Here is a 24469-nt window from a genome sequence, read left to right on the forward strand (position 1 = left end):
CTACTACACTATTGCCATATCATGAATTTTAACACCAAAATAATCAACCATGACATATGGCATAAAAAGGTCGAATTATCAAGATTTACGACCTAACGTTATGAAACCAAACCCAACCGAACATTCATGCCATTTTCGCATGGCTAAAAGTTTACATACCAAAGTTCAAACACAACATAATAGCCTATACATGCCGAAATGTTCTCCTAAGCCGACTAAGAAGAAAGTACCAAAACTTGCTAGCCGGTGTGATGACTCCAATGACGGCCCGATCACGCAAAAAGAGTCGAGTCCAAGAAACCTAAAATAGGTGACAAGGAAACACCGAGTGAGTATATAACTCAGTAAGTCATAAGCAATGCACTACCATCCATTAATAACATTATCACAATAGGAAACAAAATGGAACGAGGCTAGTTACTCCATCCATACCGAACCATGCCATAGTTCCTCAGACCCATCGGTTCAATCTCATACCAAATCATGCATTCACATTCCATATACTCATCAATAGGATATTTGAGGCATTTTCATACATCATTTTATTTTCGTTACAATCATACAACTAAACAGCCTTTCACCTATTCCACAATAAATCTTATGTACGTGACTTCAATTATAATTGTCACATAGGTTTCAACTTACCAAGCTCAACTCCAATTATAACATAGCGCCTATTGGCCATGAACTCAAGGTACTTACCCGATCCGCTGTCCGTGATCGACTTAATAATGTCGCACACTTAGTGTCCATAATGATTCAAACGTATATATTAAGTCCGCACACTCAGTGCTATATAATCAACTCGCACACTTAGTGCTATATAATCAAACTCGCACACTTAGTGCTACATAATCAAACTCGCACACTTAGTGCTACATAATCAAATTCGCACACTTAGTGCTACATAATCAAACTCGCACACTTAGTGCTGTACAATTTAAACCCGCACACTTAGCGCCAATCTCTTGATCATAAATGTTTATACCTGCACTCTCAGTGCCGAGGTCAACAACTCAATACATCTCACCTCTTTTCTCTTCATTCAACACTTTCATCACCACATACATACATGTATATAAATTTATCATTCCATTCAGCATGATTACATAGACATTATGTCTATTTAGATCAATACAAAATATATGCTTGATGACTTACTTTGTGTTGGGTAAGACGGTTCCAACTCGGTTACTCGATGATCTTTTCTTTGCCCTTGCTTGCCTCTCCACCTTTAGCTTCTTGAGCTAAATCGATAAATTAACTAGTTTAACCATCTTGCTAAACATTGATACTTCAATTACACATGCATGTGTATGTTTGTATATTCGGCAATGACAATGGTAATTTAGCAAACCTTAATTTAACTTATAATTGTTCATAACACATTTAAAGCATCCACTCCATTCCATCATTTTAAAGCACATACATTACGCAATATTATCCAAATTCACATTCGGCATTTTCACAAACACACATGCCGATTTCATTCACTCATCTCTAATGTTAATTAAGAAATGCCGAATGTCACCAACTAAATGGCATACACACACACCCACATGCATAAAAGTCATCCACACCTCCTATAGCTCATTCGGCCTTCACCTTTGCTAGTTTTCCCCATTTTTTTGTCGGTTATATATACATAGTCCTAAGGTAATATCACGAATGGGCTTACATATATATGTATATATACATATAGCCGAATATGCAAAGCTTAAACTCAACATCACATAAGCTCTTAAGTGATGGCCGAATATGTATATCTATATATATTCATCAACTATACTATTACTTTTAATTTATCTAATCACACAATTTCATCTAAGTTTAGCATGTAACACAATCATCACCCTTATTAATCTCTTATAGCCGAAAACCATACTTACCCCCAAAATCGAAATTTCAACATGGTTTACAAAAATCACTTGATAACTCACTCAATATTAACTAAAATTTCAAAAGCTAGTACAAACTTCCTTACCTTAATAGTGACTTAAGATGACCGATTGCTCATGTTACCAACAATATTCAAGATTTGAACATGGGCTAAGTAAGGGACTTAGTAACTAGCTTAATACATTCAACAATTTCCAAAAGCTACCATGCATTACATACCTTATTCAAGACTAGAAGGAGTGGCCGAATGTCTTACTTCCCCTTCCCCCTTCTTCTTAGCATTTTCGGCCAAGGATGATAAAAGATGAACAATTTTTCTTTCTTCTTTAGATTCGGCTAGCAAGAACATGAATGATGATCCCTTTTTTTTCCTTTCATCATTCTTTTTTTCCATTTCTTTATTATTAACTTTTTATTTTGTTATTCATCCCATGATGCACCAACAAAACATGTTTATGACATGTTTTGCCCATCACACCTTGTTCACCTTATTTGTCATGGCCGGCCACTACTAAAGGGGGGAATTTGACATGCAAGTCCCCCTTTTTCCACATGCACTAATAGGTCCTTACGCATTGACCTATCACATTTTAAAATTTTCTCGCATAAGTCCTATTGACTAAATTCACATGAAATCGACTAAATCGAAGCTTGAAATTTTCACACATTCATAATTACATATTCTAGACAATAATTATCACATTCAAACATTTCGGTGACTCGGTTTAGCGGTCCCGAAACCACTTCCCGACTAGGGTAAATTTTGGGCTGTTACAGAAATTTATTATCTAATTCTATCTTAGGTTTTAGGTTGATTTTCTTATACATAAAATGTTCCTCATTCATAATATGATTTCCTCCCTCTAATACATAAATTACAATTGTGAAAACGTAAAGTAGTTTTTTAACTCTTTTTTTAACTTTACACTTTTATTTGAAGTAAATTAGTGTTTTGAAAATTTTTTAATTGAAAGTTCATTTTCACTATTTGTATGGCGAGTTTTGAAAACAATTCTCTATACTTCAAACACTTTATATAATACACTTGATATATTGTTAGTAACCAAATTATCAACTTGACCATTCCCAACTCAAACATACCTCAATACATATGAACATTTACACCATTTAACCACTTAAAACCCAAACCTTAAATTTCAAACCCCAACCCCTCAAGCCCTAATCCCTATGACATAAACCCTAAACCCTAACCTTAACCTCAACCCTAACCTACAACCCAAAACTCAAAACCTTAAACCTTAAACCATAACCCCTAACGCTAACCCTTGACCCCTAACCAATAAACTATAAACATTAAACCTCAAACCCTAAAATCAAAACCTCAAACATTAAAAAATAAACCTATAACCCTGAACCATTAACCATAAATTTAAGTTATAAACCCTAAACTATGAATGTAACAACTTATTTTTCAATTATGTCAGAAACAGTGGTGTTGAGGCCACAAATTCGACGAACGTATCTGTAAATATTATTATTTAATATTTACGAGTCAAAAATAGTATTATAATAAATTTTGAATTGATAAGTTATGTTATTTGATCGAATAATCAGGTTGAAGTGGTAAATCTTTAAAGTCAAGTGGGTTTCGAAAATGAGGTATCAAGATCCCGTTTCTATAAACCGAAGCTGTAAATATTTTATTAAATATTTATGGTGTGTTATTAAGTTTATATTAAAATTTGGTTAAGAAATTTTAACATTTAGATAGTTAATTAAATAAAAATGACTAAATCGTAAAAGGTCTTAAATCTAGTCACTACTAAATTACAATGATTAAACAGCTTAACTATTAAATGAGGGAGGTTTGATATATGTTTTAATTAGTGGATGGTTATAGGTTTGAGTTTTAGTAAAATGAAGTTTAAATAAAGGGTAAACTAGTAAATAAGTAAGTAAACCTTAAGTAAAAGATGATAAAATACTAATCATCTTCTTCCTTTTATTTTTGGTTGTAAAACCGAATAGCCAAGGTTTAAGGAGAAGAAAGTTTCAGCCAAACTTCAATTCATTGCATGGTATGTTATTTTTGTCTCGTTTTTAGTAATTTTTATGTTTTTAAGCTCGTTTTAGCTTAATCTAGCTAACCCGGGGGTCAAATTATAAAACTCTTAAATGTTATAAATTATTCTATGGATGAATTTGATATGTTTTTGAAGTTTTATGGTGTATTGTTAAGCATGGTTGTTAAATGGATATATTTTGTTAAGTAATTTTTGACGATTTTAAGGTTTAAGGACTTATTTATGAAAATGGTAAAATTCAAGGAAAATATTGTAAATTTTTTATAAATATGGGTTGTTATAAGATTGGGTAAAATCGGCTAGCATGAATTATGGTTAAAAAGGGTGAAATTTCAAGTTTCGGGTTTAGGGACTAAATTATATAAAAGTTAAAATATTAGGGGTAATTTTATAATTTCACAATAGTATGGATTATAAGCTTGAATTAAATATTTTAAGTTAATTGAATGGTTTAATTGATTGGAAAATTATTATTTAGATCAAGAAACGCTACAATTGAAATTAAATCGAGGAAAAGCTTAAGTTTTAGATTAGTTGTCGACTCCGTTTTAGCAACCTTTCTAGTTGAGGTAAGTTCGTTTAAGGATGAAAATTATTATCTTATCCATTTTGGATGAAAGTAAATAGTTATTTATGTTATGTTAAAATTAAATGATAAAGATGTGATAAATTATTATTATGATTCAAATAGAGGAATTAATCAAATTAAATGATATGACAGTTAATACTAATGTGTTTGGTGATTTTGAATTATAGATTGTCTATTTAAATGTTACTTTAATTAAGGTAAGTTCATGGTAATTCGATTATTAAATATAATTCACTTGAGTTTTATAATGTTTTTTTCTAGTTAATGGAATTGTATATATGTGAGATATCTGTGGTTATTTATATAAAAATAAGAATTGCAAGTATTATACATATATATATGAAATTAAAAAGAGATTGTTAGTAGAAATTCTTGGATTTGAAATAAATTACCTGTGAATGTAACGAGTTCTATTGTATACGGGAATGAAAAAGTGCCCTTATTTGCACAATTGTGCCCCTGTTTGCATTTCGATGCCCCTGTATACACTTTGGTGTCCCTGTTTGCACGTCAGTGCCCCTGTTCGCACTTTGGTGCCCCAGACTGCACGTATGTGCCCCTGTTTTGCATCTACGATGCCCCTAAAAATGGAGTAATGACCGAGTATGTGAACTGAGTACAAATGATTTAGACTAAATGATATGGATTGTTAATGAAATTGGTGTAGTTACTCTAGTACTCTAGTTAAATTACTAGTTCATCGGGCTATGAAATAATTGAATTGCAATTTATTTATGTGCTTATATATTATAGCATAATTATAGTATTGGTAAGTGAAAGATATTATAATGAGTTTATTAGTTACATGTATGTGATAAGCTATAAAAGTAACATGTTTTTAACCCCATTCTTGATGCGTTTTTGGATGATTTATTATGTAAATTAGTGAATTTGATGCTCCTAATCCTTTAAATTCATGTTTTTATACTTAGGTGAGCATAGGGGAGCGAAAGGAGCAAAAAAGGGGCCAAAATCAGACAAAAAGAGCTATTTTTAGGATCCATATGGCCTGAGCATTTCCACACGGGCTTGGCACACGTCTGTGTGAGCCACACGGGTTGGCCACACACCTATGTGCCAGCTCGTGTCGATTTCGCACCCTGCTTCCCTTTTACGCTGAAAAGCCCAATTTTTAGGGTTTCTGAGCATTCTAAAGTTTATAAATACATATTAGAAGAGGACCTAAAAGGGACACACAGAGAAGAACGAAGAAAAGACTCGAAGAACTCCACCTGATTTAACTCAGAAGTAGATCTCCTTCAAGATTAAAGATCTCCGTTCAATTTTCTAGAAGTTTTATTGAGTTTCTTTATGTCTTGTTGTTATCCTAACTTTGAGATGTTTTCATTCCAGATTATTAACTAAATTCCCTAGATACCTAAGGAAGATGAAATCTAATATGAATCTTATTATTTAATTTCAGAATTACATGATAAATACTTGATTCTTGTTCTCAATTATCTATGCTTATTTCGTCTTTTAATATTTTCAGGATATTAACGCATGTTTAATGTGCTTATTTCAGTAGAGTAAAAGTCCTTATTTAAAAGTAGATCTAGTATAATTGAGTGGAGTTGCATGCAATCCTAGAAATAGGACGACATAAATCTGCCGGATTAGAGTCAAATCTAATAGGGGAATCCATAGATCGAGTTAATGCGACAATAGGGGTTTTAATTAGAAAGAGATTTCAATTAATCAACCTAGAGTTGTTATTTTTACTCTCGAAAAAAGATATTAACATAATTTAGGGATTTCTATGGATCAAGACACAAGTGAATAAATCATTTAATTCAGATTTAGAATAATAGGTGAAGTCTAGGTGGATTCTTTCTTGGGTATTGTCTATCTCATTGGTTTTATTCGATTATTTTCTTAATTCATTCTCTGTTGCGTTCTTAGTAATCAGTTTAGTTAATTTTAGATTAAAAACAATTTCATCAATTTGTCGGCTAAATAATAGAAAGATAGTAATTACTAGTACTTTTAGTCCTCGTGGATACGATATTCCCTACTCAACATAGTTATACTATTGTTCGATAGGTGCACTTGTCTTTATCGTAATTATAGTTAGTTTAGTGACCATCAGTATGGATTGTTACTTTAAGAATATGTGATTTATGGCATGAAAATGTCCTTTGAAATGAAGGTTGTTTTGATGTATTTGGATTGAAGAGGTAACATTTGAATTATGTGGATGAATGATATATATAGTGAAATTCTTTTCATGGTATAAATGTGTAATTAAAGCTTTACAAAATATATGACTATATAAAATGATCTATGATTTAACGTAAGAATATGGAATTTATGATAAGCTTAATTAAAAGAAGACGAAGGTAAATGGTAGTCATATAATAGATGAATGGTGAAATTGAAATGCTTGATATATTATAGGACTTGTTTGGGTTAGATTTATATGTGTATTGCTCACCTATTAACCTTGTGAAGTATGATGTATAGGAAAAGGAAATTTGGTCTATAATTAAATGGGTTTTCTTATGGTTGATTAGTTCAATGCAATTGGTAAGTTTAAGTTCTTTTATATGAGTTTACTAAGCATTAGTTGCTTATATAATTGTATTCTTTGTTTTGTAGATCATCAGGAAGCTCGAACGGTTGGAATCTTTGTCGAAGCACGATCACACTATCCATCGATCCATTTTGGTAGCTTTTGAATATATTGAAATGGTTATAAGTGGCATGTATAGGGTTGTGTGTTATTTTGGTATGATTTGAATGTAATAAGGTTTTAAGTGTTGTTTTGGTGATTGGTTTGTTTTTGAATGGTGCCAAGTTCATTTTTGTTTATGAATTTTGAAGAAGACTTGTAAGTAATGTGTATTCATATGAGATTATAGTAGTTATGCATACTCTCATGTAAGTAGAAAGAAAAAGGTTGTTTGATATGTTTGTGATATGGTCATTTGGTATGCATAAGGTATGCTAAGTGATGGAAATTATATTGTTGAATAGGTTCAAAGTTTATTGTAATTGTGGTACCTATTGTTGGTACATTGGTTAGAACATATAGAATGATTGATTTGGTATATTTTGAGCAAGTTTGGAATGAGTTTTGGTCTTATGAATGCTTGTGGAAATGGTGTGTATTGATGTGTAAGTTTTGGCTTGACTTTAGCTTGTTTAAGGGGTTAATTTGGAAACACATGGCCATGTGTGCTCTATTAGTTTTGGTGCAGGTTTCACACTGTTTGAGACATGGCTGAGACATGGTCGTGTGTCTCAAGTTAGTAGGTTACACGGGCTAGCACATGGCTTGCGAAATGGTCGTGTAAGCCAAGTTAGTTAGTTGCATGGTCTATGACACGAGCTGGGACACGGCCGTGTGTCCCTACTTCGAATGCTCACGGTCTAAGTTGTGTCACACGACTGTGTGACCACTGTTTTCCAAATTTTCAAGTTTTTCCTAAAATTTATGTTTTGATTCATTTTGATCCCTGACTACTTTCAAACTAATTTTAGGTCCCCGTAAACCTGAAATTAAGGCCCATGTGAAAATTTATTCTATGAATTGATATATGTTTATAAATTAATTAAATATTTGTTTTGAAGTAAGATAAATTATTCTATTTGGTTCTATAACACTCCGATCCTTAATCCGGCAATGGAAACGGGATATGGGTGTTACAACGAACCTTGTACCACAAACCTTAAACCCATAATCATAAACCTTAAACCTAATTTTAAGCCATAAGCCTTAAACCCTAAATCTTACACCATAGATCATAAACCCCAAATTCAAACTCCTAAACCTTGATCTCTAAACCCAACATTGAACCTGACTCCAAACATTGAATCTCAAACTCAAAACCCAAAACCTTACACTCAAAAACACAAACCCCAGACCTTAAATTTAAGCCATAAACCTCAAACTTTAAATCCTGCACCCTGCAATATAATTTTTTTATTTTTTAAATCATCTAAAATATTTAAAAATTAATTTAAATTATATTAAAAAAATTAAATTAAAGTAATTTTTCTTTGAAAGATTGTCCTGAATTAAATTTTAAAAAGTTTACTAAAATGATTTTGAACAAAACAATTTAATTTTGAAGCAATTGTTTTAAAACTAAATAATTTTAAAAAACTTTAATGTAATTTAAAATTTAAAAGTTATTTTTAAAAAGTTTATTAAACCGGATTTGAAAGAACAATTTAATTTTGGTTCAAGTTATTTTAAAACAGTTGTAAAAATAAACTAATTTGAAAAATCCCTCTCCTGTCTAGCCGTCCCTCACTCGTCTCCTAACTTAAAAAACTATTCACATTTCTTTCTTGTTCACTGATTGAGAACGATATATCTTTTTTTTGGGGTACTTTCTCAATTATTTATGGGTTGTTTATCAATTGTTGTGGGTTTTTTCATTTTTTAGGATTTGAGGTTTCGAATTTGTTATGGTTTGCTTTAGTGTGATTGAGTATTGTGGCCTTGCTTATATTTCGTTCTCTTCATTTTTGCTGCTGGTGGCTTGTTTTATTATTATTATTATTATTATTATTATTATTATTATTATTATTATTATTATTATTATTATTATTATTATGTTTTGGTTTAATCATTCTTATTTAGTATGGTAACTACTTTGTATTAAGTTTGGGGACATTGGTTTTGCCTACACCATAGGCTTGTGAAATAGCAAAATTTTATATTATGGATGGTAGAGAAGCAAATGACATCAACTCTTATGGAAGGCAAAAAATGAGGTTAATGTTTTTGAATTGAATTGATAGAATTGATTTGGTCATAAATTTATTTAAAAAATATTATCTAATTTTACAATATTTCACTCATATCTATAAGGTATTAAATACCAAATTTGATTTTCATCAAAAGGCTTTTATTTTTTTCTAGATTTATTTTGCACTAGACTTTGCTTAATTTTCATATATAAAAAAAAAGAACATGTGAATTTAAAGACAATGCCTAGAAATGTCATTTACTAAAATGTTCATTTACAACGATTTAATTTTAAAAAGTTCAGTAAGATGTGTTTTATAAGTTGATTGAAAGAACAATTTAATTTTGGTTCAAGTTATTTTAAAAACAAACTAATTTGAAAAAAAACAACCTAAACTAATCCCGACCAATAGCTTCAACTATTACACACCAATCTAATCTGTTTGAAGAGTAGACAAAATGAAATAGATGACAGCTCAGACAATAAATAAAACCTAACACCACCATTTACATATTCTCTCCTCTTTTTCTAATATTTTCCTTCTTTCTCTCTTCCTCCTTTCTTCCCCTTTCATAACAAACACTAAGCGCTGCCGCGGCCTCCACAGCTTCCGATCTCCTCTATTCGAGAGACATCCCATTCTCTGTTAGGAGTAACTGTTTCAGTTACTAAGTAGTTATTAGTTAACAAACTGTTATTACTATTATTACTTTCAGTAGTTGTACGTCTGCATGCTATATATTCTTGTAGATGAGTTTGTAGAAGGTAAGCAAAAGTAAAAAAAGGGAAGATTTCTTTCATTATGTTAAGCAGTGTTTGACATGGTATCAAGAGCCACTATTTTTCTTTCCTGATCAGTTTTTTTTTCTCATCTTTCTTTGCATTTCCATGAATACTTAAGCAGTTCTAGGATCTGACACTCCGCATCATTCCTCCAACACTGGAGGGGCAACTCAGTCACCTGATCTTGGAAATGGTGGGTTGACTGTTCAGTATTTTCAGAAACATGATACGGTAAAACTTGCAGAGCACAACTTCTTGCTATGGAAGCATCAGTTATTGCTGATTCTTGAAGGTTACGGGCTGGAAGGCTTTCTACTGGGAACGGTTTTGGTTCCTCCTACGGTCGTTACTGGAGCTGATGGTCGTCTGGTTGACAATCCAGGTTTTCTCGTTCATAAAAAGCAAGATAAGTTTCTTGCTTCTTGGCTTTTATCGACGGTTACGGATGAAGTTTTAGTTCATCTTACTGCAGCTAAGACGAGTGTTGCTATCTGGACCACTATTGAGAGACGTTTTGGTACAACGTCCGATATTAAGATTTTGAGTTTGCGTCATGTATTATACTCGATTAAGAAAGCTGGTTTGACAGTTAAAGAGTATTTGTCGAAGGTGAAGACTTTGTGTGATAGCTTAACAGCTGTTGGTAGTTTGGTCACAGAAAGGGAACAAATTAGTGTTATTCTATCTGGACTTTCCATTGAGTATGAGTCCATACGGGTTTTTGCATCTGCCACGTCCATCTCCTTAGATCTATTGACTGACATGCTTTTCGATTGTGAAACTAGACATTTGGCTTTACTTTCAGAAGTTCCTGTGCAGGCAAACTTAACCAAATATCAAGATGAAGCAGCAGATTCGAAACCTTTGCGTTCTCAAGACTCCAGGCAAGGTAATCGTAGTTCAGGCCGCGGCTGGTCGCGTGGTAGAACTAGAGGTGGTGGTCGTAGCTGGTCTCGGTCTAGACCTCAATGTCAACTGTGTGGCAAAATTGGCCATATTGTTCAAAACTGTTATCATCGATTTGATGAGAATTTCTTTGGTCAAAACCCTTCGATTAATTTTCATCAAGCTCATGGTTTGACTCCTAGAACCGCATGCTCTCCTGTTCACTGTTCTGGCTCGTGTTCTTGTTCTTCATCCACAACTTCTGGTTAGACTTGGTATCCAGACTCGGGTGCGACGAATCATGTTACACCGGATGATTCTAATCTGGTGTCTGTCTCTCCATATACAGGTACAGAACAAGTCGTTATGGGCAACGGTAAGTCTGCTTCTATATCTAATGTAGGTTCTTCTACAGTTATGGCTGGTTCTAGACTTCTACACCTTCAACATGTTTTACATGTTCCTACTGTGTGTAAAAATTTGTTGTCTGTGGGGCAGTTCGTTAAAGACAATGGAGTTTACTTTGAATTTCATCCTTATCTGTGTTTTGTGAAGGACCTTCAGACAGGGAAGATTCTTCTCGAGGGCCACATGCATGATGGCCTCTACCGATTTCAGTTTTCCAAGTCTACTTCTGGTATTGACAGATCGGAGTTGAAGTCCAGCTCGTGCTTCATCAACAGTGCTCAATTTTCAACTGCCACTCTTTGGTACAACAGACTTGGACATCTCTGCTCTACTGTCTGGACTCGTGTGTTGAAGTCTTGTAAAATTCCTTTTGTACAAAGTCATTTGGATCAAATTTGTACAGCCTGCCAGATGGGCAAGGCTCATAAGCTTCCATTTTCTTTGTCGCAAACTGTCTACAAATTTCCTTTTGATCTTGTGGTCTCAGATGTCTGGGGGCCAGCTCACATGCCTTCAAATGGGTTTTCATACTATGTATCGTTTGTTGATATGCATAGTAAATACACATGGGTCTATTTCCTTAAAAACAAATCTGAGGTTCTTCAATGTTTTATCAACTTTAATCAGATGGTTAAAATTCAGTTTGGTCAATCTATCAAGATGCTACAAACGGATTAGGGAGGTGAGTATCGTGTTTTGGCTAAGGAACTCTCTCGTCTTGGTGTTCAACATAGGGTCACGTGCCCCTACACTTCTGAACAGAATGGAGTTGCTGAACGGAACCATAGACAGGTTGTGGATATGGGGTTGTCCCTCCTAGCTCAGTTTGGCGCATCGTTAAAATACTGGTATTATGCCTTTGCGCATGCGGCCTTCATAACAAACAGGCTCCCTACTCCGGATTACAACAGTTAAGTCCATATGAAGTTTTTTATAATCATAAGCCTAACTATGGGGTTTTTCGTGTTTTTGGATGTACGTGTTATCCATATTTGAGGCCTTTTCAATAACACAAATTGAATTTCCGGTCTAAAGTTTGTGTTTTCCTTGGTGGTGTTCCAAATATGAAAGGGTTCAGGTGTCTTGATGAAGGTGGCCGTATTTATCTTACTCATCATGTTCGTTTTGATGAAGGTCGGTTTCCATTTCAGGATGGTTTTTCTTCAAAGTTCCCAGCAACTTCCTCACGGGATTATTGTCAGAAGCCGACTATGCTTCCTGTTGTAGTCTCTGGAAATTCTTCTATCAGTGAGGTAGCACCGGTCCACACCACTTCTGTGGTACCTTCTTCTGCAGCACAACCAAGTTATGCACCATCTTGTTCTTCGGGTCATGGTTCTCCTGAAGCTTCAGTTCATGGTTCTCTTGCAACGACGGTATCTCCTTCATGTGATCAGACAGACGGTTGTACAAGAGCTCCAATAGTAGCTACTATGCACCCCATGCAGACTAGGTCAAAGAGTGGAATTTTTAAGCCAAAAATCTTAGCCTCTGTCATGATGGAAAATGAGCCATTGACCATTACCGAAGCTTTTCAAAATTCTGCTTGGACTGAAGCTGCTCGAACTGAATACGATGCCTTAATTGCCAACCATACCTGGGATCTCATACCGCTACCTGAAGGGCGTCGGGCGGTTGGTTGTAAATGGATCTTTAAGATAAAAAGAAACGCTGATGGATCAGTTGCTCGATACAAGGGCAGGCTTGTGGTCAAGGGATACTTGCAGGAAGCGGGCATCGACTTTCAAGAGACGTTCAGCCCTGTTGTCAAGCCAACTACAGTCAGAACTATTCTTGCACTAGCAGTATCATTAAATTGGTCCCTTAGGCAGGTTGATATTAACAATGCCTTCCTAAACAGGGATTTGAGTGAGGAGATTTATATGGTGCAGCCTCCAGGGTTCGAACAACAAGGGACCAACGGTGAGGAGTTAGTTTGCAAGCTCCGGAAGGCCTTATATGGTCTTAAACAGGCACCTCGGGCCTGATTTCACAAGTTGAGAGAATTCTTGGTGTCCATGAAATTTGAAGTTTCCAAAGCGGATAATTCTTTATTCTTTCTTCGATCAAAGTCCCAGCTAGTCTATGTGCTAGTCTACGTTGATGATATTATCATCACTGGAAATGATGCTCAGGCTATAGGGCATTTTGTCCAACAACTTCATGCAAAGTTCTCATTAAAGGACCTAGGCAAGCTGACATACTTTCTTGGTGTTGAAGTTCGTTACACTTCACAAGGACTTTTTCTGTCCCAAAAGAAGTATATTGTGGACCTTCTCAAACGGGCGTCTATGGACAGGTCGAATAGCTTGCCAACACCGATGGTTACTACGTGTCATCTCTCGTCTACTTCTAGCAGCCCAGTGGAGGATGACCACCATTATCGGAGTATTGTTGGGGCCCTGCAGTACATAGTCATCATACGACCAGATATTGCATACTCGGTTAACAAGGTTTGTCAGTACATGCACAGACCTTTGGATGTTCATTTTAAGGCTGTAAAAAGAATTCTAAGGTATCTACAATGGACGTTGAATTATGGACTAAAGTTCATTCGATCGTCAAATTTTCTTCTTAAAGGGTTCTCGGATGCAAGTTGGGGTTCTGATGTGGATGATCGCAGGTCCACTTCAGGATATTGTGTGTTTCTCGGGGGAAATCCTATCTCCTGGAGCTCCAAAAAGCAACAAGTTATCTCTTGGTCGACGGCAGAAGCAGAATACAGGAGTGTCGCACATCTCACTGCTGAGTTGGTTTGGATCCGGTCATTATTAACTGAGTTGAATGTGTCAATCCCTAAGAAGTCTTTGATTTGGTGCGATAGTTCAACTGCGGTTGCAGTAGCAGGAAATCCTGTTCTTCACTCAAAGTTTAAGCATGTTGAGATGGACCTATTTTTTGTCTGAGAAAAGGTTGCAGCTAGTGTTCTACAAGTAGGGCATGTTTCTGCTTCAGATCAGATTACAGATGTGTTAACAAAGCCTCTATCAGTAGGAGCTTTCACTAAATTTCGAGAACAGCTATGCGTGTGTGATTCAAGTCAAGAAGCAATTAATGATGACAAGAGTTAATTAGTACGGGGAATGTTAGGAGTAACTGTTTCAGTTACTAAGTAGTTATTAGTTAACAAACTGTTATTACTGTTATTACTTTCAGTAGTTGTACGTCTGCATGCTATATATTCTTGTAGATGAGTTTGTAGAAGGTAAGCAAAAGTAAAAAAAGGGAAGATTTCTTTCATTGTGTTAAGCAGTGTTTGACATTCTCAAACCCGCTGTTAAACGGTTCAAAGAGTGGTAAGTTAATCACCTTATTTTAAGAATTTTCATTGCTTTTTCGAATTTATTCCTACCGTACTTTCTGCCACTGATTATTTTCTTCTTCTTTTTTTAAGTAATCTTTTCTTTGCTTGATTGATCTATTGGCCGTTAGTTCTAGCATAAATGCTAATTGGATTACGCAATGTCAATGGCCTTACCTAATTTCTTCCAGGGTCCCTCAAGATGTTGTCGCAACGGGCGGAAAGTGCATGATTTTGAAGTGGGTGAACGGTGAGTTAATTTCTTTTTGCTATGCATTTCCGTTGTCTAATACAAAACTAGGAAACCTAGTCTTAATCCCAATATATTTGAATTCTTTTCTTTTCCTTTTATACTCGTTATAGTTGCTATTCAGCTTCTTTTCATTTTCGAAGGAAAAGTATGAATTGCCTAAACGAATGCCTTACCGCCTGTGTGACCTTTAGAATGTTAACACAGACTAGGAAAAGTATGAATTGCCTGAACAAAAGCATCCGTATGTAAATTGTTTACTGCATCTGTGTTGGCTTGATTTTAGCTCTAGGAACCCACTGGGAGTTGTGACACATGTAGAGTTTAATTGGTAGTTTTTCTGGATGGTAATAACATATCCTTTTCATTCTTTGTGAGTTGTGACATTCTGTTTTTTAGTTTTATCGATAAATCTATACTTTAGTTTTAAAAAATTAATAATAATCTACTTGGGATACTTGTTAATATTGATATTAATTGAAGGATTGGAGAATTTCAACCGATTTGCGAATTGCAAAGGTTTTTGACGTTTTGGGTTTCATAATCATATACGGTGGAGATTGTCATGATTTGTGTAAGCATATACGTTTTTTTTTTCAAACTGCTAGGTGCTTGCATTCATCAGTAAGGATTGGGTAGATTTTCTTTAAAATAGTTTTGAAAGGAGCTCATCAATGAACTTAGTTGGGATTGTTTGTGTGCTGTTGGGTATGATTTGGAAATGGATTTTGATTTAAAGTTTCAGGTAGACCCAAGGTATCTCTCTATATCAGCTGAATGGGAAGTTTTGTGTGATTATTGATATATCCATGTGGTGAAAATACTCGGAGTTTGGTTAAAGATAGAATTATATTCATCTGTGTTACCTAGCCTTGTAGCATGTTTACATGAAGGGAAATTGAGTTGTAATCTTTAACGTAATTTTGATTTGGCTATTTCTTGATGGTTGTTATATGAGGCTGAAAAAAAGATGTGTTGGATATATTCTCTAACGATGTCATAACTAATTTCTTCTTCGTTTATTGTCTTAGTTGATTTCTAAATGCATTCTGGTTCTGAATAACTTTTTTATTCTTTTGATTGCTTGTTTTGGGTTAGCTTAAACAGAATTTAAAAATTGTCTTTGACCAATGGTTTGATATTTATTACCTTATGCAAGTGCTGTTTGATTTTTATTTTTCAAAGAAAAATGCAGTTTGTATGGCGTTGTTGTGTGTTTTCTAATTGAATTGAAAGAAAGAGATTTTGGGATCAATTAACCTCAATTTTAACTAGACGAACGTGGTCATATTTGGAGTGTAAGATTTGTGAATTTTTTAGTTAATCTTGCATTTTATCTAGTACTAAGGTGGTGCATATTAGTCAGTCCATGGATCAATGCATATTCGGTTTCAGTAAAGATTGGGGTAGATTTTCTTTAAAATGGTTGAGTGGAGCTCATTGATGAACTTAGTTGGGATTGTTTGTGCGCTGGTGTGTATGTGATTTGGAAATGGATTTTGATTGAAATATTCAGGTAATATCTAAATGCATGGCATGGTTGGAATTAGGGATGTAATTGAACCGAAGAGGTTGTTTTATATTACAAAGTAGTTACGAATGGTAATTGTGTTGCATTAGAAGATGTTAACTATGTGTTGTTTTCTTCCTTATAAAGAACACAGTATATTTGCCTTTTTTATCTTACAGTGAGAGTTTTCTTTCAAAGTTTCATATTTGAATCATATTACTGGTTTATTTTTTAAAAAATCCAACTACAGCTTGACTAATGTACTTATCTTTGCTTTGGTATTGTTTATTATGTAGCAAAACAAGGTTTCTCTTTTGAGGACATCGGCAGTGTTTGAAGAGGGGCTTCAATTGACTTGGCCATTCATATCGACCCAAGGTATCTCTCTACAGTCTCATGATTTTGTTTAGAATAACATTAATGTGTGCTGTTTTATTTGATTGTTGTTTCCTGTCTGCATGTCAGTTAATGTTTATTTGGCACCTTCCATATAAATTTTGCTTCATGCATATGTAAGTAAGATGTGTGTGTATATATATTCTTTTGTTATATTTGCATGCATCCGTAAGTGAAATTTGCATGTATATATATTCTTTCTTTCTATCTGTTTGTGTATATATATATTTTCTTTTCATATATTCTTCCTTTCTATCTATATGTGTGTGCATATACTTTTTTTTATATAATTCTTTCTATCTTCCATATAAATTTAGCTGCATGCATCTGTGAAATGTATATATATATATTCTTTCTATGTGCGTGTATAAATTTTTGAGAAAAATAAATTTTAAATAATTATAATTAACCTTGTATGCACACAATGACACAATACATGTTTCTTAAAATAAATGTTATTGATTCAGAATATGATTTTTCCCGTACAATGAAAATAATTTTATCCTAATTATAAAAAATCAATTTGGATTGAAATTTATTATCTAATTCTATCTTAGTTTTTAGGTTGATTACCTTATACATAAAAATTCGTCATTCATAATACGATTTCCTCCAACTAATATATAAATTATAATTGTGAAAATGTAAAGAAATTTTTAAAATTTAATACAATAAATCAAATTGGTCCTTATTTGTTTTTTTTTTAACTTTACACTTTTATTTGGAGTAAATTGGTATTTTATGCATGGTCAGATGTTGACTTGGTAATTAATATAGCAGTTTTCGTGTATTTTATAACTTTAAAAAATATAAAAAATTAATAAAAGTTTATAAAAAGTTTAAAATAATCATTTGTATAAACAATTAATTACACTTAAACTGTTCATCTAAAGAAAATTAATTGAACTAAAATTTGAAAATTAAAAGCCAAAATAATAAAAAAGCTAAACGCTAGAATCATTATGCCTTGTTAGATTATCTTCAAAAGTGTAGATGCCGTCGAAGAGTAAAATTAATTTTTATTGGTGCTTTAAAATAGAAGCCATCCTAGTATAGTGTTATTCCGAAGGCATACGGGCCTGCAAGGTCAACCCTACTCCTGCAATTGGATTTCCAGATGAAGATCTATCTTACTCTTCTTTTCCTTTCGATGCTCAATGAATAGCTGGCTCTGCCTGGTGCTAGAAAAAGGAGGAACCCAAGACCCTGCGGTTGCTGTTGCGGTTTGCTCGGAAAGGAAATAAATGGGAAGGAAAATGGAATGGGCAGGTAAGGAGAAGCACATGAGAGGAATACCTAGGAAGCTGGTGTTTCTGGCAGTGGGGGCATTCGCCAAGGCAGTAGCAACTCTTCTCAACACCACCTCCGTTCATAATGCTGATACCCTCATTCGTCTTGTGCGCTCTCGACCCCCTGGCATACCACTTCTCACTGTTAGCAATCACATGTCTACGTGGGTGCTCCACCTTGAATCCTTCTTTCTTCTTCACTTTGTCTTATTAGATACGATTCATATTTTCAACTGCTTTGCAGCTTGGATGATCCACTTCTTTGGGGGTTCAAAGGTTTCCCCTCCTTGGATGCCAATTTGGCACGATGGGTACTTTCTGCTGAAGACATTTGTTTTAAGAATTATGCACTCACTTATTTTTTTAGACTCGGTATGCCCCAGTTTTCTTTCCCATCTCTACTGTCACTCTTCTACTTATCTGTCTTTTTAACAAAAACTATTTTCAGTTATCGTATCACTAGTTTATCAGTTCGATTCTATTGTTAGCTTTCACTTGACTTAACAATTATTTTGAATTTACATATAAACATCCATCTTAAGTTGAAGAATATTATTTAGATTAAGAGTTACTATCTAGAGCCGAAAGATAAGTTAGCATAAGCTAAGAAACACACCAATGCAGATTCTCTGTCTACCACCAGACTTCTGATTCTCTTTCACTTACTGAATGCTCAGTTCACCTCCACTACAGTTGGGTTTTACAGGCTTTGGTCAAAACATACGGGTTTTGATTGACTCTTTCATGGGTCTGATCTTGCTCAAGACATGACCGGTTCTAGCCCTTGCATGTAATGTTTGTTGTCTGACTGCCCTTACTGATCGACGTTTAAAAATCATGCTTTTACATATAATAGGTACTTGCATTAGGCATTGTTGGAAATTCCTTTTGAATTGTGATTTTTTATCATTAGTAATTAATATGTTACTTCTTGTATGAGTTATGGTACTAACTAAAACCTTTGTTTATACATAGAAGATATCTTCTGTCAATTTGGTTGGGTTTTGAAAGACCGGATAGTTTTAGTGTAAGAGTTTGTCTCTGAAATTGTAAATTGTGCAGGTAAGTGCATACCTATTACAAGGGGTGCTGGAATTTATCAGGAACACATGAATGAAGCTCTTCAATGTTTAAACAATGGAGCCTGGGTATTTCACCTAAATTTATACTATTGTTATTTTGAAATTTTGGTAAATCTTTTATTTCATGAGATTGTTGGATTTTTCTGAGCTCATTAATAGATCAAGGTAGACAGCCTTTTTCAAGGAAATAAATCAAGAAAAGAAATAACAACACTAACTTTACTGAGAACACCCTTGAATTAAACTATGTTTGAGAAAAGCGAACTCCTTAAGAGATTGAGAATTGCTCAGGCTTGTGTACTTCCATTGATTAATACACTTGTTTATAGAATGGTTCTAAAACTTGTAAATAATTTTTTGTTGCAGTAATGAGATTCCTTTCTCAAATATGGCTACTTCATGGCATTGAGCTTCCTAAATTTTCTATTATTAACTGGCAGCTACATACATTTCCTGAAGGTAAAGTATCCCAAGAAGATGCACCTATAAGACGATTAAAATGGGGAACGGCTAGTCTGATTGTTCGTGGCCATGTGACTCCTATAGTTCTTCCTATGGTTCATAGTGGGTTTGAAGAGGTTAGATATCTTCCATCAGTTGCCCTTTTTGTTTCCTCTGAGTGGATTTTGTTTGTTGAGCTCGTAGAATTAATTATCTGGGTTTGTATAAATTTCTTTCCAATAAAACTCTTTTTATGCATCAAAAAGATGTCTTTTACCCACCATGAACCATGATTGTGAACATTCTGCGACTCTGATATTTGATCTACATATGCCAGTTTGACCATAACCCTCTTAGGAAACCGGTTTCCCTAGTTTAGGTCTTGTTTTGATGCAGTAATAGCTTGCGTTGGAAGATTCATAGTAACAATATTCGATTACTGTTGTTATTGTCGTCAGCAAAATGAAATTGACTAATGAAATGCAACTCCATGATTAAAGGGTTCGATTGAACTTAGGTGAACAATGATTTAATAAAATAAAACAAAAGGTATTTTTTTTCTTGCCAATGCTTCTTCTCTTTTACGTATTGATCCTCTGGCATGGAGCCTACAAGTGCTGGCTGAAAGTTCCATATACTGTTGTTATTGTTATTGTTTCTTGGATAATCACATCACTGAAGACAGTAATTTCGGGCTGTGTAACCCAGTTCGTATGCCATTAAAGTGTACAGACATGGTTTTTGGCTGCTAAATTCATTTGTGGATGGTGTCTCTTGCATAAGATATTTAGACCAATATGCAGAAGTATATTACATATGGTTTTCACGTAGCGGCTCTTTGAAACTTGGATTGCATTGAATTGCATGTTGAAACTAGAGAAAATATGATGAGCTTCTTTTTTATTTAAATGTTCACATGAAATAACTTAAAAATAAAATTTAGCTGTTTGGTCGGTTGGGGTCTTCAACAGGTGATGCCGGAGAAGTTTTTTCTTGACAGAAGGCCTCCTTTTCCATTATGCAATAAGAAAATAAAAATTATGATTGGACAGCCTCTAGAATTTGATATTCCTAAAATGAGGCAGGTGGCAATTTCAAAGTCTCGTGGTGATCATCTGTTTTCTTCAACAACGTCTAGAGGATGGCCCGTTATCTCCTCTCATGGATTAGATTTGGATGAAGCAGCGCAGAGATGCCTCTACTCAACTATTTCACAGCAAATACAAACTGTCATGGAGGAGTTACGAAGTTTGGCTAAAAGTTCCTAAAATAGATTTTTCTTAAGTTTGCAATGGAGGAGGAAATACAAAAGTTTGGATAGTTGTCCCAGTTGTGGATTGTATTTTTTAAAGTTTGGCTATTGAATTTAAAGATTATTTTTCTTGGTAGGACAGATCTAATTGATTTGGCGCTAGAGGGTTCCTGTTTTGGTTCTACTTGTTGGTTGGTTTCAATTTGAAAGATTGGGATTTTTACAAAGTGTCACGGGTTAATAAATAGCATCAACAATATGCACAACATTGGGTTTTTTCATGACATCATAAATATTAAATTTAGTATTACTATCAAATTTTTAAGTAAGTGTACCATCGTGCATTATCAATTTTAAGAAAAAAAATCATCTTTCATGCAAGTACATAAAAATTGGTGGGAAAGACCAATCCATTGCTTGCACGACCTATCAATTAATTAAAATATCATACATGCTTTTTTAATTATTCAATATTCAAATATGAATAATTATTTTATAAGGATAGCGAACAAATTTGGATCTTCTCTTATGCTTATAATTTCATTCTAACTTTTTCTACTTTTTTAAGAAATTTATTATATCGATGTATTTGCTTAATTGCACCAAGTAGAGAAATATTTACCTCATTTTGCAAGAAGTCTCAAGAATTTTCCATTCTTCTTTCTCATTCCTAGGGTACGTTTGTTTCACCAAAAACTGATTTCTAAAAAATATTTTTTTTTGCATTTTTCTATATTTATTTCATGGAAAATAACTTGGTTAATGAAAAATATTTTTTTTTTAACTTTACTTCCTTTTGAGGAGAGTACATTATTTTTTACAAAAGAGTTCCTTTATGAGTAATTTATTTTTATATAAAAATTAATGTGAATCAAGCTCAATATTATTATAGTAAAAATAATTTTTAATTTTTAGAACTATTTAAAATATTATATCTAATATTATAATTTTTAATATTATTAAACATACATATTTAATAATTATATTTTTTAATATAATTAATATAATTCAAGGTTCAAAGCTCGAGACTCAAGGTTCATGGTTCAAGATTTCAATTTTTATGATTTTAGGGTTTCAATGTTAAGGGCCCAAAACATAGGATTCAAATTTCAAGATTTTAAGGTATTATAGTTCAAGGTCTAAGATCTAAGGTTTAAGGCTTAGAGGTTGAGATCAAAATATGAATGTTGTCACATCGAGTTCAACAAGACTAAATTTTAAGGGACAATTTGAAGGCAACGTTGCTCAAACTTTCCATATTTAAGTATATAAAAAAGAATATTTCTGTAATTGAGGATTTATTAAGATTTTGCTTATAAATACTGTAATAAGTCAATTTAGCCTGGGCTCACAAAAAAATAATAAACCCAAAATAATAAAACAAAGTCCAAGTCCAGTCCAAAATTATATCATTTGGCCCAATCGGAATGACTCATTACTTGAAAAGGTTGAAAGTCTATCTACAAGCTTGACACATATGGAAACATAACCTTCAAGGATATGCAATCTTTGATATGATATGCAATCTTAGATAAGATATGCAATCTTAGAAGATAAGATTTTGTAATCTTAGAGATTTAATTTGTAGATACCCTTTAATCTTACCCGTTGATGTAATTGATCTATACCGTTGGATTTGGGGAGGCTCAACTATAAATAGAGGTCTCTCCATTCATTGTAAAACACTGGAGTTTGAAGCAATAATAATTCTTAAGAGTATTCACTCAAATTTCTCCCTCTCTTGTGTACTTATTTTATATAGCTTGTTCTTATTTTGTTCTTCGTTCATCTTCGTTTCTTTTTAAGTTGCTTTCATTTGAGTTGGATTTTGGTGGAGGAATTTCGTTGAATCTTCATATTGTGAGAGTTAGGTTGACTTAAGCGTTTTTTTAACATTTTTTATTTATCCATTTAATTGTTTAATCATTAATTATTCTTTTACTTTTATTCGTTTATTTATCCATCAACTTTCTTATTTACATATTGTTCATTCATTCAACCATTCTTATCATTCTTTATTTTTTTCCATTAATTATATATTTTATTTGTTTTTAATATTATGTCACACATGTTGTTTATTTTTTAAAAACTCGTGTTATAAATCCATTTTAAATTGTTTGATTATTTACTTAAATTTTTTTTTCATATATTATCAATTGCAATTTATTTTTTATACTATCTATTTTTTCCATATTTTGGCCCTTAGTTTTGTTTTATTCTCATTTTTTCCTTTTAATTCTGTTTTAAATTCAATTTAATCCTCACTAGTTTGATTTAATTTGCTTGTGTTTTATTTATTTAAGTATTGATTATTATGTTTTTAAAATTTTAAATTGGATATGATTTGAATGTTTAAACTTATTATTATTAAATTTATCATTAATATTATCTAAGATAATTTATTGTATATTATTATTTTAGATTTATCACGTTTTATTATTTGTAATTTATCAATATCATTATTTTAAATTCATCGTAACATTATTTTAAATTTATCATGTATATTTATTTTAAAACTTATCATTAATATTTTAAATTTATTATGTACTATTATTTTGGATTTGTCACGTATGATTATTCTAGAATTATCATCAAAATTTTTTAAATTTTATATGTATTATTATTTCAAATTTATTATATTTTGTAAATTATCCAATTCATTTTAAATTGTAGATATTATTTGTATTAAATTGTACATTCTTATATATATTATTTGTTTTAATTCATGTATTGCTTTAAACTTCATCCATATACATACTATTTATTTTGAATTATACACGTTACTTTTTTTTAATTTTTTATTATTTTTCTATATAATGTATATTCTAATTTTTCTTCATACTTTATTTGCTTAAATATTTTTGTATATCGTGTTTTATTAGTTGTTTTAAACAATTTACTAAATGATTTATTTCAATTCATTTCATGTCTTTGTTTTACCTTAAATTGATTTGCATAATAATTTTTTTGCCTATTACTTACTTCATGTTATTTTATTTATGTACCTTTTCTTTGGAATTAAGTTTGTTTTATATATTATTTCGAGTTCGATAATTATTATGTGTGTTTGGGGTTTGTACGCACATATTGTTTAGTACTCTGCCCATGTTCATACATTTGCTTTTCAGTTCTGAACATTACATCATAGTTAAAATTTCCGATTTATTTGCCAAAAGTTGATTATTTCATTTCTTTTCATTTCGAATAAATCGAATTTATATCATTGTTAATATTGCATTAAACCTTCGCTTTGATCCAATTTCGTAAAAAATGGAAAATGAAGTTTGCAATATGTCGTCTTTGGAACAATGAGAAATCGTGCTCTAACTTACGGGGTTTCAATTTCCTCATCTCATTGAAGCAAGACATTCGACCCAATCTTTTGAAAATAATAAATTTCAATAAAGATTTTTAAAAAGGGGAATCACTTTTCAATCTTTTTTCGTCATTCGACTTTAAGATATTAAATAAATAACCGAATATCCTTTTTAAACTTTAATGCATGAGACAAGTTTAGTTTCGAGGGTTAAAATCTCGTATCCTAACTTACTGGATGTGACATCTTATTACTTCAGGATAAGGAGGTCTGAACATCAAATTCGATTTATTTAGGTTTTTAAAGAGGATCGCATTTTAAAA

General features: G+C 32.8%; 1 protein-coding gene across 3 annotated transcripts; it reads left to right on the forward strand.

Annotated features, from left to right (window-relative positions):
• Positions 1-14589: 14589 nt before the first annotated feature.
• On the forward strand, positions 14590-21012 carry LOC107910299 (N-acylphosphatidylethanolamine synthase). 3 transcript variants are annotated; one of them, XM_016838108.2, is made up of 8 exons: positions 14590-14605; positions 14802-14860; positions 16667-16748; positions 17932-18219; positions 18300-18427; positions 19118-19203; positions 19578-19715; positions 20550-21012. In XM_016838108.2, the coding sequence occupies exons 4-8, from the start codon at positions 18011-18013 to the stop codon at positions 20844-20846; spliced, it is 858 nt and encodes a 285-aa protein (XP_016693597.1). In that variant the 5' UTR covers positions 14590-14605; positions 14802-14860; positions 16667-16748; positions 17932-18010; the 3' UTR covers positions 20847-21012. The 3 variants fall into 3 exon arrangements, with proteins under 3 accessions (XP_016693597.1, XP_016693596.1, XP_016693598.1); XM_016838107.2 differs by lacking the exons at positions 14590-14605; positions 14802-14860; positions 16667-16748 and having other exon boundaries at positions 17741-18219; XM_016838109.2 differs by lacking the exons at positions 14590-14605; positions 14802-14860; positions 16667-16748 and having other exon boundaries at positions 17741-18219; positions 20664-21012.
• Positions 21013-24469: the final 3457 nt, after the last annotated feature.

The sequence above is a fragment of the Gossypium hirsutum genome, chromosome D02 (genome assembly GCF_007990345.1).
Source record: "Gossypium hirsutum isolate 1008001.06 chromosome D02, Gossypium_hirsutum_v2.1, whole genome shotgun sequence".
In the NCBI taxonomy this organism is placed as follows: Eukaryota; Viridiplantae; Streptophyta; class Magnoliopsida; order Malvales; family Malvaceae; genus Gossypium; species Gossypium hirsutum.